The 16,779-nt window shown below is 36.3% G+C and overlaps 1 protein-coding gene across 1 annotated transcript in view; it reads right to left on the bottom strand.

The window, feature by feature from the left end:
* Positions 1-16,779, bottom strand: part of Spg7 (SPG7 matrix AAA peptidase subunit, paraplegin) — a 299,389-nt gene that overhangs the window by 159,953 nt on the left and 122,657 nt on the right. The window contains exon 9 of the mRNA XM_090397373.1: positions 1,486-1,630. Within this exon, the coding sequence (XP_090253499.1) occupies positions 1,486-1,630 (145 nt within the window). The remainder of the gene's footprint in view (positions 1-1,485; positions 1,631-16,779) is intronic.

The following is a 16,779-nucleotide window of genomic DNA, read 5'->3' on the forward strand; positions in this document are numbered from 1 at the left end:
TATGAGAAAGGGAAAGATCAAAGATTGCTGTATTGGATCTCAAATCTCAATGGAATCGTCATTAATCCAAAGGCAAGTGACTGAGATGGTCACTGGTTTGTTGAATGTTACTTGTGAGGACAGAATGAAGGTTCATGGGTTATGAAATTTGGCTCATTAGAAGAAAAAAGTTGATATGATAGAAACATATATTGAAATATTGAAAGTGGTTTCTAAAGGATAGATGCAGAAGAAATCTTTCAATATATGACTGGACAGGAAAGAACAAAGGGAAGTTGTACACAAGAGTTAGCAAGGTTATAAGGACTAGATTTTTTGTTTGGAGAAGGTGGTTGAGTGGAATGAGGTTCCAGATGCAGTCATGAGTGCTGTCAGAATGATTTTAATGAGAGATACAATAGGAATTGGGTGAATAATGGTTAGAGTGCACCTGTCATGATGAATTTTCAAACTCAATGGCAATGCTTGCATAATAATAATAAAAGTAATAAATGGAATTAATATATTAGTTTATGAAATAAGTCTAATGTTTCACTGCCTCTATCAGTCAATATCATTATAGTTAAAAATAAGTAAATGTGCAGTAAGTCGAAAACATAACTGAACATAATGCACAAAATGCACAATGTAATTGTCACATCTAGAACTGTGTGCAATATTAGAGGATGGAATGAAACAGAAAAGCATGGCAAGAATATAATAAATTAGCTTCAGAAAAAAATCTTTAAACGTTCTCATTCACAATAACTTTTCACTTCCAGGAAATACCTACACAGTTGTTTTTATTTTTTAAGTTAACTGGAAATAAGGATTCACAAGATACTTTGAAGAGGTGTTCAAAAAATGGCTTAGGCAGAGCAATTTCACATAGGTCCACTTTATTTTGACTAACAAGAAAAGCATAGTCAGCATGACTAGACTTATTTGCAAGGAGAAATCTGATATAGTTCTTTCTTCTTCTAATTCATATTGATCTATCATTCTGTCCAAAGTAACTAAGGCTGGATGGATAGGGAAGTTCAGGATTGCCTGAAAGTGGGCATAGATAACTGACTTTTAAGGGTAAAATACAATGAATTTTCTAACCAAGAAGAAAGATGGACACAAACTGAATTTTTTGAGAATCTGTGCTAATCATTTCGATGTATAGATTAACATAAAGAATCACACAGTCTGAGACTGAACTGTGAAACAAACATACTAAACTGTATCAAAGGTAAATTTTTTGTAATCAAAATACCACAGAGGAAGAGATTTGGACATATTAATTTAAAATAACTCATTAATAAGTGTACTAAAAATTATTTAGTACACTTATTTAATTATCTATGTCAGTTATATGGTTAATCTTTGTCAGTTATACTGCATGTGCTTCACTGAGAATTAGGGATTCTGTCTTATCAACTTTAAAATGTAACTTGACAATCATATTATGCTATAACAAAAATGATATATGACATACACAGGCAGGCCACTAATACTAACCACCAATCATTTCGATGAATTCCGATCCAGCCATTGCTAGAAAAGGAACATTAGACTCAGTAGCAACAGCTTTTGCAAGCATAGTTTTCCCGCATCCTGGTGGTCCAAGTAATAGTACACCTTTTGGTATCCTTGCTCCTAAAGCCTAATATTTTATAAAATTTGGATCATATGAAGATATTTCAGTAATCTTATTCACCAATTTAGCATATCTAAAACTAATTATATAATTGTTTAATTAGGTGTGATTTTTAATAATTATAAAATATTAAAAATGAATTTCAAATATATTAATATGATGCAATTTTAATCATTAATTGCATCATATTAACATATTTCAGAAATCTTATTCACCAATTTAGCATATATAAAAATAATTGTTTAAACAGTTTTTAATAAACTGATAATGAAACAAAACTAAAAGAAACTGCATCATTTAACAATCTCTCTTTCACCCCTACCTTTCATATTTTAAATAACTGCAACATTCTGCTTTGTGTAAATTCAATCTTCAACAATACTGTTTTAATCAAAAATAATCTTATAAATATTAGTTATAAACAAAAATATAACTTTAATTATTTAATCTAAAATAAAATGATCTTTAATTAAAATTTTTGTTCTTCTAAATTAAAAGACTAATGCTTTTGGCCCTGAGGCACTACTCTTTATAATGTCTTGGTTGTGCTCATGGGATGGTCAGAAGTGTCTCTTGTCCAGTAACAGTAATCAGAAGTTGTTTAGTCAAGAATTAATCAATGGTTACTAATGACAATAATGTTGACAATAAGTTATTAAGCCATTGAGAATTACAATGGTTTAATAACTCTTATCAAGAAAAAGAGGAGGATAATATGTGAAGCCAATATTATCACCACTTCTATATGGTGATACAAATAATGATGCAATATCAGCAAGTGGTTGTTGAATCATTAATAATATGAAATGAAAATCATGATGTTCATTTTTCATGAAAATCAATGTGAAAATATAATAAATGATGACTAAAAGAAAAAAAAAAAGTGAGAGAGTTGCAGAGAAAAGGGCAGCAGGGGATAGAGCACTCTAGTCTTTAAAAAGAACCTTCAAAGGATTAAGTATGAATCAGTATAATACACTATAATCTAATAATTTGCCAGTATCAGAGATGATGAACAGTGAAACATTAACCAAACAGTGCACGAACATCACAAAATTCTTTTTTGCTTTTCACCTCTGATTTGTGATGGTTACTGGATGTCATAATGGTAAGATGGAGTACCTATTGCAAAGAATTTTTTTTTTAAATCTTTAATGTTGATTCTATATACAAAAGATCAAAGGGCCTATAAGCAGATCGGTGTCATGTGTGAGATACAGTTGAGAACTGAAATAGAAGATTATTGAGATCTTATTTTGAAAAGATGCAGTTGCAGTTGTTTGGAATGCTTCTTGAAGAACACTGTTCCAGAGGACAGAGGCAGATGGAATAAAAGAGAAAGAGGAGATTCAGCATGTTTGCACTTCCATGGTGAGGGATGTGGGGAAACTAAGGCTCTTGTATTAACAAGTGAAACAGAAAGTGGAGAATTGAGGGTTGTCAGTTCAGTGCAGCAATGACCATTGAAGTATCTATAGAATAGACACAGCCTATTCTACAGGTATACTGTGTCTGTGAGACAGGTTCAAGTGAATCTGAGAGAAAGAGAGAGATCATCTATGAGCTGAAATGCTCTCCCCTGGACAAAATCAAGAATTTTTTGGAAAGTTTTAGGTGCACCATCACAAATATGTGAGCAGCATTCTAAGCATGGGTGGATTTGGGATTTGCATAAAGTTCAGAGCTAATTGGAATGTAAAACAGCATTGCAAATGAAAGAGGATGCCTAGTTTTTTGGATGCTGAAGAAACTACTGATGAGATGTGCTTATGCCAGGAGATACTAGGGGCAAGTGCAAATCCAAGCAGAGAAATATGAGAGAAGAGACAAATTTGTTGGTTATTTATTTATTCATTTATTTTTTTTGGTGGCACTGAAGCCAAAAAAAAAAAAAAAAATTGATCAGACTGTCCTGTCCATTGAAGGATAGTAAAATAGATCAATCAAACGAAGAACTATGGCAGAGAACAAACCAGAAACCCATGTTGCAACAGATACGTGAAAGAAAATGGAGATGGTTAGGGCATGTGTTGTGGAAAGAAGATAAAATAATAGTAAAACAGGCTCTAGATTAGAACCCACAGGGTAAAAGAAGACGAGGAAGGTCAAGAGAAACATAAAAAAGAACAATACCAAAAGAAATAACAAATATTAATAAAAACTGGAACCAAATAAAAGCAGAAGCAAAAAAACAGAGTCTGGTGGAAAATGGTGGCGGAAGACCTATGCTCCCAGGTGGAGCGAAGAGGATTAAGTAAGTAAGTAAAATAGATCAATGTTTAAGGCACCGGTTGTAGATTAACATGAATCCTAGGATGTCTGTGCACTGCATGGTTTGTCAAATGAGTCAGATGAATGGAGAGTACCACTGTCTACAAACTATAAATAGGATTAGTGCTGATAGCAAGTAGGTCGTTTATGTACAGGAGAAAGAGAGAAGGCAATAGGACAGAGCTCTGAGATACCACTAGTGAAGTACAGAGAGCAAGTGCCATTCACCATGCAAAGTAGTGAATGACCATAGAAGATGCCGGCAACCCGATTACAAAGGATGATGGGGCCAGATGATGGCAATTTATTTATCAGGCCTTGATGCTAGACAAAGTCAACAGCTCTGGAAATGTTAAGAGTGACAGCTCAAGTTTCTCTAAACCTTTCCATAGCATGTGTCCAGTGGTGAGTGATGTAAGCTCGGAGATCAGCTACATACATCAATAAAATCAACAAAATCAAAGATACAGATCATTATTATTAAGAGAAACCTCTAAGGATTCAGGAACTCATCAAGGGAAGCCAAATATCACCTACATGAGTTATCGTAACTTTTCTTGATTTCATTCAAGTGGTAGAATGGTAACTGCTGCAGAAGACATTGTTGAGGTATTCAGTGATCAATTTATAGTGTGTTTCATCCTGATCAGGGTAGAATCAAGGAACGTAAGTGAAGAGGACATAGGAGAGGATAGCTTAATTGTGAGTGAGCAGGAGGTATTTGAGGAAATAAATAACCTTGATGTTAATAAGGCAATAGGATTTGATGAAATATCACCACGCATCTTAAGAGAATGTTCCAGGGAACTGGCAGTAGCATTGGCATGCCTGTTTAACAAGAGTTTTGCAACAGCACAGGTTCCAAGGGAGTGGAAGGAGGGTAAAATTGTTCCACCGTATAAAGGTGGTGATAAGGCTGTAGCTTCAAATTATAGACCGGTCTGTATATCTGGAGTTGTGGTGAAGGTCCTGGAGAGATTGGTGAGAAGTAGGATACAGAAATGGGTTGATAACAGCAGTATTCTCTGTGATTATCAGCATGAGTTTGTTTAGGGGATATCATGTTTCACTAACTTACTTATGTACTATAACAAGGTGACAAATACCTTGGACAGAAGAGATACAGTGGAGTACATCATCATCATCAAATTCCTGACATGTACCCTCAAGGGGTGTACAGGATATGATAGTACTACATGAAAAATATACATCATTACTAACTTCCTATCTACAATTTTCCTCCAGATCAGTCTGTTACTTGTCAAGATTCCAATATTATCAGATTTTATATTTCTGTCGTCGAAGGCACTTTGTACCGTATCAAATCACTTATATCTTGGTTGTCCTCTGGGTCGTTTTCCTGACAACCTGGCTTAGCAGAGAACACTTGTTTTGCTAATCTTTCCTTGCCCATTCTGTTCAAGTCACCATACCACCTGAGATTAGCTCTGCTAACGCATTCCTGGATGCTGACAATGTCGAGTTCTTTCCTAATATCCTCGTTTTTAATATGATATTGCCATTGATGCCATCTTTTCACGCCTCTAATCTTTATCAGGATTCTCATATCTGTGATCTCTAGTCTTTGGTCAAGTGTTTTACTTTAGACCCAGCTCTCAGATCCATAAGTTAAAACCGGTTTGAACACTGTCTTGTATACAGCTAATTTAGTGTTCCGACTAATTTCTCTCTCATTCCATATGAATTTGTTCAATTGACTTCCTACTTTTATTGACTTCCAGCTTTATTGATTCTGTTGTCTATTTCCATATTTAATTTACCATCTTCACTAAAAATCGTGCCTAAGTAGCTGAAATGTTTTATTTGTTCCACAGGTTCTCCGTTCACAATGCAGTTGACATTTTCAACGATTCTGCCTATTTTCATTGTCTTTGTCTTTTTTTTATTGCTGATCTTCATACCATATCTATTACAAAAGTTATTCAATTTAGTAAAGGAATCTTGCAGACTCGTAGCAGATTTATTGATAAGTATAACATCGTCCTCATAAAGCAAAGAGCTGACATTAACATCTCCAATTTTGATATCATGTTTAATACCACTTTCCTTCATAATATGATTCTTCTTCTTCTGCAGCTTCTCCCACTTAAGTGGGGTCACTGTTTGTAATGAGTCTCCTCCACACCTTCCTGTCTTGGACTGTCACCACATCCAAGTTCTTCATCTTCAAGTCCTCTTCTACCATCTCTCTCCATCTCTTCTTTGGCCGCCCACGCTTCCGCCTTCCTTGCACATCCATCTGTATGACTCTTCTTCCCACATATTCGTCCTCCCTCTTCATCACATACCAGATATAGCTCCCTTTGTTTCTCTTGATATTTTTCCATCATCTGTCGTAACCCAAAGATAGCATCTGTTGTTGATCTACCACGCATGAAGCCAAATTGTTCCTTTGCAATCTCCACCTCCTTCCTCAATCTACCATCAAGAACCCTTTCTAGGATCTTCATTGTGTGGGACATCAACTTTATTCCTCTGTAATTTTTACAGTCTTGTGCATCCCCTTTACCCTTGTAGATGGGAACAAGAGTACTCGCCCTCCATTCCTCGGGTATATTTTCCTGTTGGCAAACTTTCATGAACAGATCCCACAGCAGGTCAATTCCCTCTTCCCCCAGTGCCTTCCATGCCTCCACTGGAATTCTGTCGGGGCCCACCGATTTTCCATTCCTCATCCTCTTCATGGCCTCCGTCACTTCCATTCTACTGATGTTCTGCACCATCCCCTCAGAAGGCTGCCCATCTCCTCTGTGAGTCCTTGCATTTTCCTCATTCAAAAGTTCCTCAAAGTATATTTTCCATCTGTTTCTTATGTCCACATCCCTCCATAATACTCTTCCTTCAGCATCTTTGATCTGCCTCACATGTAAGATGTCCTTTGCTGCTTTATTTCTACATTTCGCTAGTTGGTAAATTTTTCTCTTTCCTTCCTTTGTTTCTAATTGATCATACAGATCTTGATATGCCATGGCCTTCGCCTGTGCTACAACTCTCTTGGCTTCTTGCTTTCTCTCTTTGTACACCTCTCTATCCTCTTCCACTCTTGACTCATCCCACTTCTGCTTTGCCTTCTTCTTAGCTGTCACTGTCACTTGTACATCATTATTCCACCACCAACCCTCCTTCTGCTCTCTAATCTTTCCAGATGTTTCACCAAGCACCTCAATTGCACAGCTCAGGATTACTTTTGAATTATGTTTCCACCAATCCTGTACACTTTCCAGTCCATCCAAAATCCTCTCTAACACCCTCTCCCTAAAATGATTCCTCACACTCTCCTCTTTTCAGCGAAACCACTTAATTGTCTTCATCCCATGGCATCCAGAAGTTCTTATCTTCGATCTTATTTTAAAGTCTGCGCACAGCAGTCGGTGTTGTTGTGCTACTTGATCTGTTGGAATTACTTTACAATTTGTCACAACCTTAAGATGTTTTCTTTTAGTCAAAATGTAGTCAATTTGTGAGCTGTTGTTACCACTCCTAAATGTTATCAAATGTTCTTCCCTCTTGTAGAAAAACGAGTTCACAATTGCCAGATCAAACGCTACTGCAAAGTCCACAACCCTCTCTCCTTCCTGGTTCATCATTCCCACTCCGTGGCCACCATGCACCCTTTCACAGTCTCTATTCTGTCTTCCTATGTGCCCGTTCAAGTCTCCTCCAACAATCACCATCTCATTTTCTTCCAATTCCCTCATTTCTTCATCTAACACGTTCCAAAACTCATCTTTTTCCTCTGCTGTACAACCAACTTGCAGGGCATATACATATAATACGACCACCCACTCTTCTCCAAGACCCAATTTCATTCGCATGATCCTGTCGTTCCTTCTACCCACATCCAGTACTTCACCCTTCATTCTGCCACACACCACAATTCCTATACCATTTCTTCCCTTGTTATTCGCTCCAGAGTAGAACAATTTATATCCATCTCCCAGTTCCTTTGCCTTCCCCCCCTTCATAATATGATCCATATAGATAATGAATAATAGAGGGGATAATGTACATCCTTGTCTCACACCAGATTTAACATTAAACCATCCTCCTGTACTTCCATCAATTCTAACTGCTGACTTACAACTCAAATAAAGACTAAGTATTGCTTGATATAATGCCCCATTGACACCATATAACCGTAGCGTATTGAATAGCTTCTCTCTTGGCGCCTTATCATATGCCTTTTCCACATCTACAAAATTCAAATAGAGAATTTGTTATATTCCCATGAGTTGTTTTTCACCAAGCTTTTCTTCTACAATTCTTCTCAACCGTTTCTCAAGTATATTTGCATATATCTTACCAGGAACACTTTTGAAAAGGCTTTTGATAGACTACCACATGACAAGCTCTTAAATAAATTGAAACAGATGGGATTGGATAACAGATTGCTGTGTTGGATCAGTGACTGGCTGTCAGATAGGTATTAGAAAGTTGTAAATGGGGGTGCAGTATCTTGAAAGAGAAAGGTCGCCAGTGTGTGCCATGTTGTGTTTTGGGGCCATTGTTGTTCAATTTGTATGTTAATGATATTGGGTTGGGTTTAACTAGTGATATCCAGCTGTTTGCAGATGATGCAAAACTGGGGAGAGCAATGCACAGTCAGGCTGATGTTAATGCCTTACAAGAGGACTTGAATAGAATGGAACTGTCAGTTCAATGTTGCCAAGTGTAAGGTTTGAGATTTGGTAAGCAACGATGGGATGCAAAGTATACACTTGGTGGGGAAACTTTAACAAAGTAGAGGAGATGAGAGATCTAGGAGTGATAGTGGACAAGAACCTGAAATTCAGGGGCCACATTGCACTAGTTGTGAAGACATCATATCGAATAATGGCAATAATGCGGAGAACCCTGACATGTAGAAATAGAGAGGTTATGATTCCATTGTATAAAGCCTTGATCAGGCCTCATATGGATTATCGTGCACAGATTTGGTCGCCAGGTTTTCATGGTGACGAGGATATATTGGAACGGGTACAGAGAAGATTAACAAAGATAGTCAGTGGTCTTTGGAATGTAGAGTACGAGGACATATTGAGAGAATGTAAGTTGCAGAGCCTCATGAATAGGAGGAAGAGGGAGGGATATGATTGAGACATATAAACTGGTTAGGGTTGTTATCAGGTAGACGTGGAAGAGATTTTTCATAGAATTGGAGGGGGGGAGTAGAACAAGAGGCCACTGCTGGAAACTGTATTAAGGAGGGTGTGAGCAAAGGAGTGAGAAGTAGGTTCTTTGCATGGAGGGTGGTTGGTGAGTGGAATGCATTGCCTGAGTGTGTTGTGGACACATTGAGTCAGTTTAAGATGCAGTTGGATGAGCATTGTATGCAATAGTGAGTACCTCCCACGATGAGTCTCTGACTCCATGGAGGTCAGGTGTTGATGATGATAATAATAATAATTCACCCTACCTGCACTCATAATCCCTCCAAAGGCAATCACTTCCAATCATGCACCTCTCTACGAGATAAAAATTTTGCTTTTATCTCCCTTATTTCACTGCATTCATTTTCAAGTTAAATGGATGCTCTCTTTCTCTTTTCCTTTCTCCACCTTTCATAAAATGAAAAATTCCATCTCCCTAGTATTCTGTATGATCCTTTCCAAAGCTTTTAAGTCGTAATCATATCATCCCTCTTTCTCCTGTTTGCTAGTGTCTGTAGTCCACAAAGTCACAATCTTTCTTCATTATCTGTATTCCACAATTCTGTTATCATCTTTAACACTCTCCTTTTCACTCTCTCTCTCTCTCTCTCTCTCTCCACTGCATCAGCATCACCACAGAAACCAAGAGACCATACCTGTGCACAATAGTCCAAGTGAGGTGGTATCAAGACCTTGTGAAGAGGCAAAATGATTTCCTTATCTTTACATGTCAAGGTTCACTTCAGATTTGCAATTATCTTCTGAGTTTTATTTGCAATCATTGCTATATTGTCCTTAAATTTCAACTTTCTGTTTACTAAAACTCCAAGATTCCTAGCCTGATAGTTTTCCCTAGCATAATCCTACCAATATATTATAACACTAGATATCCCATCACACAATACATTACATTTACTAACACTGAACTGAGAGTCATTTTCACATGCCCAAAATTCCAGCATATTCCAATCATTCTGCAAGCATTGTATCAGTTGCATTCCTAATTACACAGCCTATCTGTGCATCATCAGCAAATAACTATATGTCACCTGTCAAATCCTTACCAATGTTATTAATGTAAAGACTGAATAACAATGGACCAAGGAATCCTTGTAGTACATCACTGGTCACTTTAAATCTTGCAGAATCACATTATTGTTATTACGTGACACCTACAGGGAGTCCAAGACTCATCGAGGGAGGGCACCCACTTTAAAACTCCATCTCCACCACTCACCATCATCACCTACACCAGCACCATCTACTGCCCACCACCACCACTAGTATTTTCATAGACAATCACAAACATCCATGCCCATGGCGGGATTCGAACCTGCAGCCTTTTGGCTGGAGAGCATATACGCTAACCACTCAGCTGGCTATCACATTCCTCGCCATTCCACTTTTTGATATCTGTAAAATGTAACTCAGCCATCCTCTTATCAAAACTAGTCATTTATAATCCATTCTCATATCCTCCAAATTATGCAAAAACCTTCCATGCATAATCCTATCAAAAGATTCAGCAAAGTCCAAAAGTATCGTGGTGTATCATTCCCCTCATCTCACTCAACCATGGCCTTATTATAAAATGTCAGCATTACTCAAATATGACCCTCCCTTAGTAAACTCATGATGTTCATTGTAAAGTATAGATTCATTATCAACCCATTTCTGTATATGATATCTTAGTAACTTTTCCAAGATCTTCCACTCCTGAGATAATGATAGGTCAATACCTAGACATATCAGCTTTGCATGACCTATCATAATGAAAGATAATACCAATAGAGTTGTAACTACTGTTCTTAATAGTACCCAGCAATTCATTAAAAATAAGTCACTAAAGGATAATTCACTGAATGATATGTCATCAATAATAATCAAAAAGGCAATTCACTGAAAATCCACAATTGATCAAAAAACAGAAAATCATCAATCAAAGAAAGCAATTCATTAAAAAATACACTAAGGGCCATTTCATCCAAACAACTGAAGGTTGTATTCTTTAATTAATTAATTATTTTTAAAAACTGTTTATTGTTATATTCTTTTGTTTTTCTAGTTGTAAAAGTACTCATTTTATTACATACACTTCATAATTAAAAACTCACTGTCATGTGTCATACAAGGAAAAAAAAAGAAAGAAAGAAAGAAAGATGATCAAAATCATCATTCGATTGTTTTGTTTGTGTTATTGTTGTGTCAACAAAAAAGTAATTTAAGAACTTCATTGGATTATTTAAAATTAAATAATAACTTTGTAAACCAAAACAAAAGTAGAGGCATAAAGATATATAGTAAGTTATAATAACTATGTAACAATAAGCATTTTAATTAATAAAACTCTAATATACTTCATATTAATTTTATTTTATTACATATATATTGTTATCGATATAATATAATTTATATTTTATTATAAATATATTTATTAATATATTATAATTTATAATAATACAAATATATATATATGTGTGTGTGTGTGTGTGTAATAAATTTTTTTTTTAACTTGGGGATATTGTATATTAGGATAACCAAGTTATTTTATAAACTTGGTTATTTTAACTCCTAATCCCAAGTATGCAAACAATTAAGTTTGCGCCTGAAACAAAGTTCAAGTCTAAAGATGGTACAACACCAGGACAACTCATTGTAAAGGTGGGTAAAGCTCTGATCACTATTCTTAGCATTTTCCCATAATGTAAAGCACATCTCACGATGTGAGATGTGCTTTACACACACACACACATATTATTGCACTGTATAACAATAATACTAAAGAGTCCTTGTAGATCTGTGGAAATGCCATTTGTATCTGTAGCACTAAGCTGCCAGAAGAAAGACAGTTCAATTCTAGTCAACTAGAAGATCTTTTTCTAAGTCTTTCTTTGACCGGTTACCAAGTTAGCCGATCTAGGCCTCAGACAAGTGGGATTTCTATCCCAAAAATGCAGATTTTTAATCTCACAACACATGAAAATCAATTACAGAAGTCACACTATTTCAGACAATAATATATGAGAAGATGAAGATTGGGCATTAAGTCAGAAGCTCTGGTCGGTTCTCCGCATTCCTTTAACCAGGAACACTTTTGAAAAGGCTTTTGACAGACTACCAAATACTTACCAGCCATTATGGATCAAATACGCATTCTCGTACACTTCGTATCCATCGTATATTTCAATGTAATATCAATGGTATTACAATTTTAATATGCACTTTGCATCCATGATAACCTTGATGTCTATAGACGTCTTGGCAGGTAGCATGGTTAAAGGCTATGTGGAAGTCTCCTCTTGGTTATACAACTTCCACCCTTAAACACCCTCCCCCCCAACTCAGATATGGCAGTTGGGGTCTCAGCATATGCAAGATTCCTAATGAGGAAGGAGAGTGTAATAATACAATTTTTCAATGGTGAAGTTCACTGATCCAGCAAATTATAGACAAATTAGTATTTCTTAATGATAAAATTATAAAGTAATGGAATGACATTTACACAGGAAAAATTATTTAATATTTTCAGAATTTTCATCTAAGTTCCTAGCTATTATCAATATAGTTGAAAAGAGATAAAGTGCAATTAGAACAACACTTAAATTGCAAGCACTTGACAATGTATGCAATTCAACTATTAGAATTCAAAGAAATAAATTTAATAATTACAAATGTATGAAACATAGGAATAAGGAATGTTGCTTAGGATGACTTCACAAGATTGGTAAAGAGTAAGACAATTGTTTTTGTTGAGGTTCTTTCTGTGAATGTGGGCTTCACAAATTTCTTTATATGTACGATCTTTCAAGAAGAAAATAACTTTTCTGTAGGACTTTAGTTTTATTCTAGTGCATTCTATGTCTAGTGGACGTGGTGTAACTAGCAAAAAAAGACATATCAGACTGTTGAAATAAAATGCTGTGGCACATTGGTGTGCCGGAGAGGTCTTCAGGTGTACCGCGAGATTTATAAAAACAAATTAATTGAAAGAAATAATGTCGTAATTTGCGCATTTATTTATTAGTATCTGGTCTTTCCTCTTCTTGTGTGTGTATGTAAATCAATCAAAATTATGCTTATTTTTTGCCAGATCATCAAAAAAATTAAAAGAATTTATTTTTAGTGAGCCACAAAATTTTAATAATTAGTCTAGGTGTGCCGTATTACGGAAAAGGTTTAAAATCACTGTTCTAGACAAATCTGAGCTGAAAGACCCCCACCTGCCTACAATAAAAAAAGGCTACATGAACACAGGATCCTGTAAACTTCAGGATAAGAAAGAGAAGGATATTTGCCTTTCAGAAGAGGCCAGGAAGGAATTTAGTTTTACAAGTGGAAAGAAGTTAATTTGTAGATCAATGTGGCAAAGTAGTCTTGCAATTTTCTTTGACAGTCTTTTAACATGTGAAATTGAAATTCTAGGAACTTCTCAAGGAAGATTAGAATGAATGCCATTATTATTAATTACTTTATTGATTATTCTTGTATTATAACCATTAGCGATTACATAAACAGCACATTAAATGTGCCGTTTATGTTTATGAAACAGGACGCACAATTGTTATCCAAAAACAGCACATTAAATTTAATAACTATGGTAAATCTGGCCTTTATGATCATGCCCTGAATACTCAGGGGCATAGAATTCACTGTAAAGGCACCTGTTGTTTACATCACACCAAAACATGGCATGAACATAAATTTAAGGAGGCCTGTGAAATTCTTATCAACCACCCTCATCTTAACAATGGCGGTCTGAAAATCCCAAGAATATGGAAGGCACAAATTCTACCCACATACCCTCCTTGTCTAAGAGTTAATTATAAATAGGACTATAAGTAATCCAGGATCTTAACTCTAATGTTGAGAAAGATTAGGGGCATGAACAGATGGCATCAATGGCAATATCATATTAAAAACAAGCATATTAGAAAAGAACTTGACATTGTTAGCATAGGAATGTATTAGCAGAGCTAACCTCAGGCGGTATGGCAACTTAAATAGAATGAGAGAGGAAAGATTAGCAAAACAAGTGTTCTCTGTCAGGTTGGCAGGAAAAAGACCCAGAGGAAGACCAAGATATAGGTGGAATGATACAGTAAAAAGTGCCTGATAGAAGTACACATGATGTACATAGAAGATCTGATAATGTTGGAGTCTTGACAGGTAACAGATTGATCTGGAGGAAAATTGTAGATAGGAAGTTAGTAATGTAAATTTTCATGTAGTATTCATGTCATGCATAAGAGGTAGCAGGGGGCCTGGCCTAAAAGCACATTAGTGTCATGCATGAGGTGCAGGTGAGGATTATTCATATAGAAGTTGTTTATTAACTTTTTTTTAAAGATGTTGAAGTTTGGGAATACTTCAAAAAGGCTGTTCCAGAGGACAGAGACTGATGGAATAAACAAGAATGAGGAGAAGCAGGTTTGGTTCTCTTTGTTCTGGTTTATTAAAATGGATATTGGACAACTGCTCTCTTGTATTAACAGCTGAAACAGAAAGTAACAAATGATGGTTGAAAGCTCAGAGTGGAGCAATGACCATTGAAGCACCTATGGAACAAAGTAATGAACACTGCATCCGTGAGACTGAGGTCGAAGTGAATCGGTAAAGGAGGGATCATCTATTAGTTGAGATGCTCTCCTCTGGAGAGAATCAAGAATTTTTTGGTGTACTGCTCCAAACATGTGATAGATATTCTTAAGAAGTTCGTAACTTACTTTAACGTCATTAACAATACCAGACGAACTATTTTATATTAAAAAAAAAAGATGTTTATTAAATGGCTTATATTTCACTGGATTTCAAACCAGCATCTTCAGAGCATAAAATAGCATGTTATAGTTGACATGAGGCAATGGGTAAGTGAAACAACTCAAATTGTGATGGACAAAAGATCTAAAGTCCTATTTTGTCACCATCTATATAAAAAAAAAAAAAAATTACAGTTATGTTGGAGTTGGATCTTAACAGTTTTCCCAAATTTTTGGCAAATTAATGCAACCATACTTGTTCAAGCTAGGAGAATTCTCCATCAGCCATGGCTAACTAAAAATAATCTTTCTGATCTATAATGACTTCTAATAGAACATTGTCTTCTTCCATCTAATACTGTTTGGATGGGTGTCTAAAACATGGTCTGCTAATCCTGAGTTGCCATAATAATGGTAGCGAATGCATTTTTTATGCTCTTCAAGGTGGATATTAAGATCTTCCTGTCTGTGCACAGTAAGCCAAGTCACAGTCACAAGAACTTCATTCTTCACTCCAGGATATGCTAGAGGATGAAGTTTATCCTTAGGAGAGCAGATCTTCTTCTTTATGTGTCATCTCCTATCTAGGAGGTTGGCTACCATGGTGTAACTCATGGTTGACTATGGGCATAACAACTTGTGGTAAGGACCCCTTATCTCTTCTGTCGTAAGTATTCATGGCTGTAAATCCATGTGCATTCAACGGGACAGTTAGCCTGTTCTGGAGGACAAAAAAACCTGAGTTTCTGGGTGAAAAAACCTCCTACCTCCGTACAAGACCAGCTAACTGACCTTTAATCGAAAGAGACCAGATAAAGGTTCCTCATGTCATTAACAGGAATCGAACCCAAGTCTTTCCAACCAAAGGGTTGGAAAGACTTGGGTTTGATTCCTTCGTCTATACTGACTGAGCTACTGATAGCAGATCAGAGTTACTAAATTAACATGTGGCTTGTTATATGGAGCAAAAGGCCAGTTATTAGTACTTTGGCTATCTTTTCTGATGCACCTCTCACATGGGGAATAGGAATAATGGTGCTTTGTTCTTGTGTGTTTGAGGAGGAGAAAGTAAGATGGCCATGTAGTAGTAGTTTATCTTATTTTGTGAGAGTTGTAGCCATTGGGCAGGTAGGTATGGCACAGTTATTCTTACACAGATCACCAGAGAAGATCAGTGTTGGCTTTCTGTAAATGGAAAAAGATGGACAATATGGTCACCTTCACTGCCACCAAAACACTGTCTTGCATTTTCTCTTGCCAAAGAGAACTCAACACACTTACTCTTACACAAATCACCAGAGAAGATCAGATCTCTCTCTGCTCGGACTAACATTTACCTCCACAAAGCAGCATGTTATAGTTTACATGCAACAATAAGTGAAACAATTCATATTGTACTGGACAAAAGATCTTAAGTCCTATTTTGGTACCCTCTAAGTTCAATGTGTGCACCATGTGTCGCACAGCATACGTCAATATGATATGTGACTTCTTGCAATACAAAAACCAACATCTGATGATCAATTGTTTCTAAAGCTCTGAGTATGCGATCCTTCATATCAACCAAGTCTTCTGGCAAAAGGCAGCACATAAACTTTGTCTTTTAAATACCCCCCAGAAGTAAAAATCTAAAGGTCTGGTGACCATGAAGGTACCCATTATCTGTCTGCCAGAAATTTGAAGTTCAAAAGGGACATGACCTCATGATGGATGTGCAGTGGTGCTCCATCTTGCTGAAAGATAATATTGGGTCTGTCATTCAGAAGTTGTGACAATAGCACATATTTCCAACATGTCACAGTATACAATTCCAGTTACATTTTTTTCAGCAAACATGAAAGGTCCATAAACTTTATATTCTGTCAGGGCACAAAATACATTTAACTTTGGACTGTCCCTTGAATGTTCAACAGTGGCATGTGGAGTTTCAGAACCCCATACATGGATTTTGTGTTGG

The sequence above is a fragment of the Typopeltis vanoorti genome, chromosome 9 (assembly GCF_054136105.1).
Source record: "Typopeltis vanoorti isolate ZY-2024b chromosome 9, IOZ_Tvanoo_1.0, whole genome shotgun sequence".
Classification (NCBI taxonomy): domain Eukaryota; kingdom Metazoa; phylum Arthropoda; class Arachnida; order Uropygi; family Thelyphonidae; genus Typopeltis; species Typopeltis vanoorti.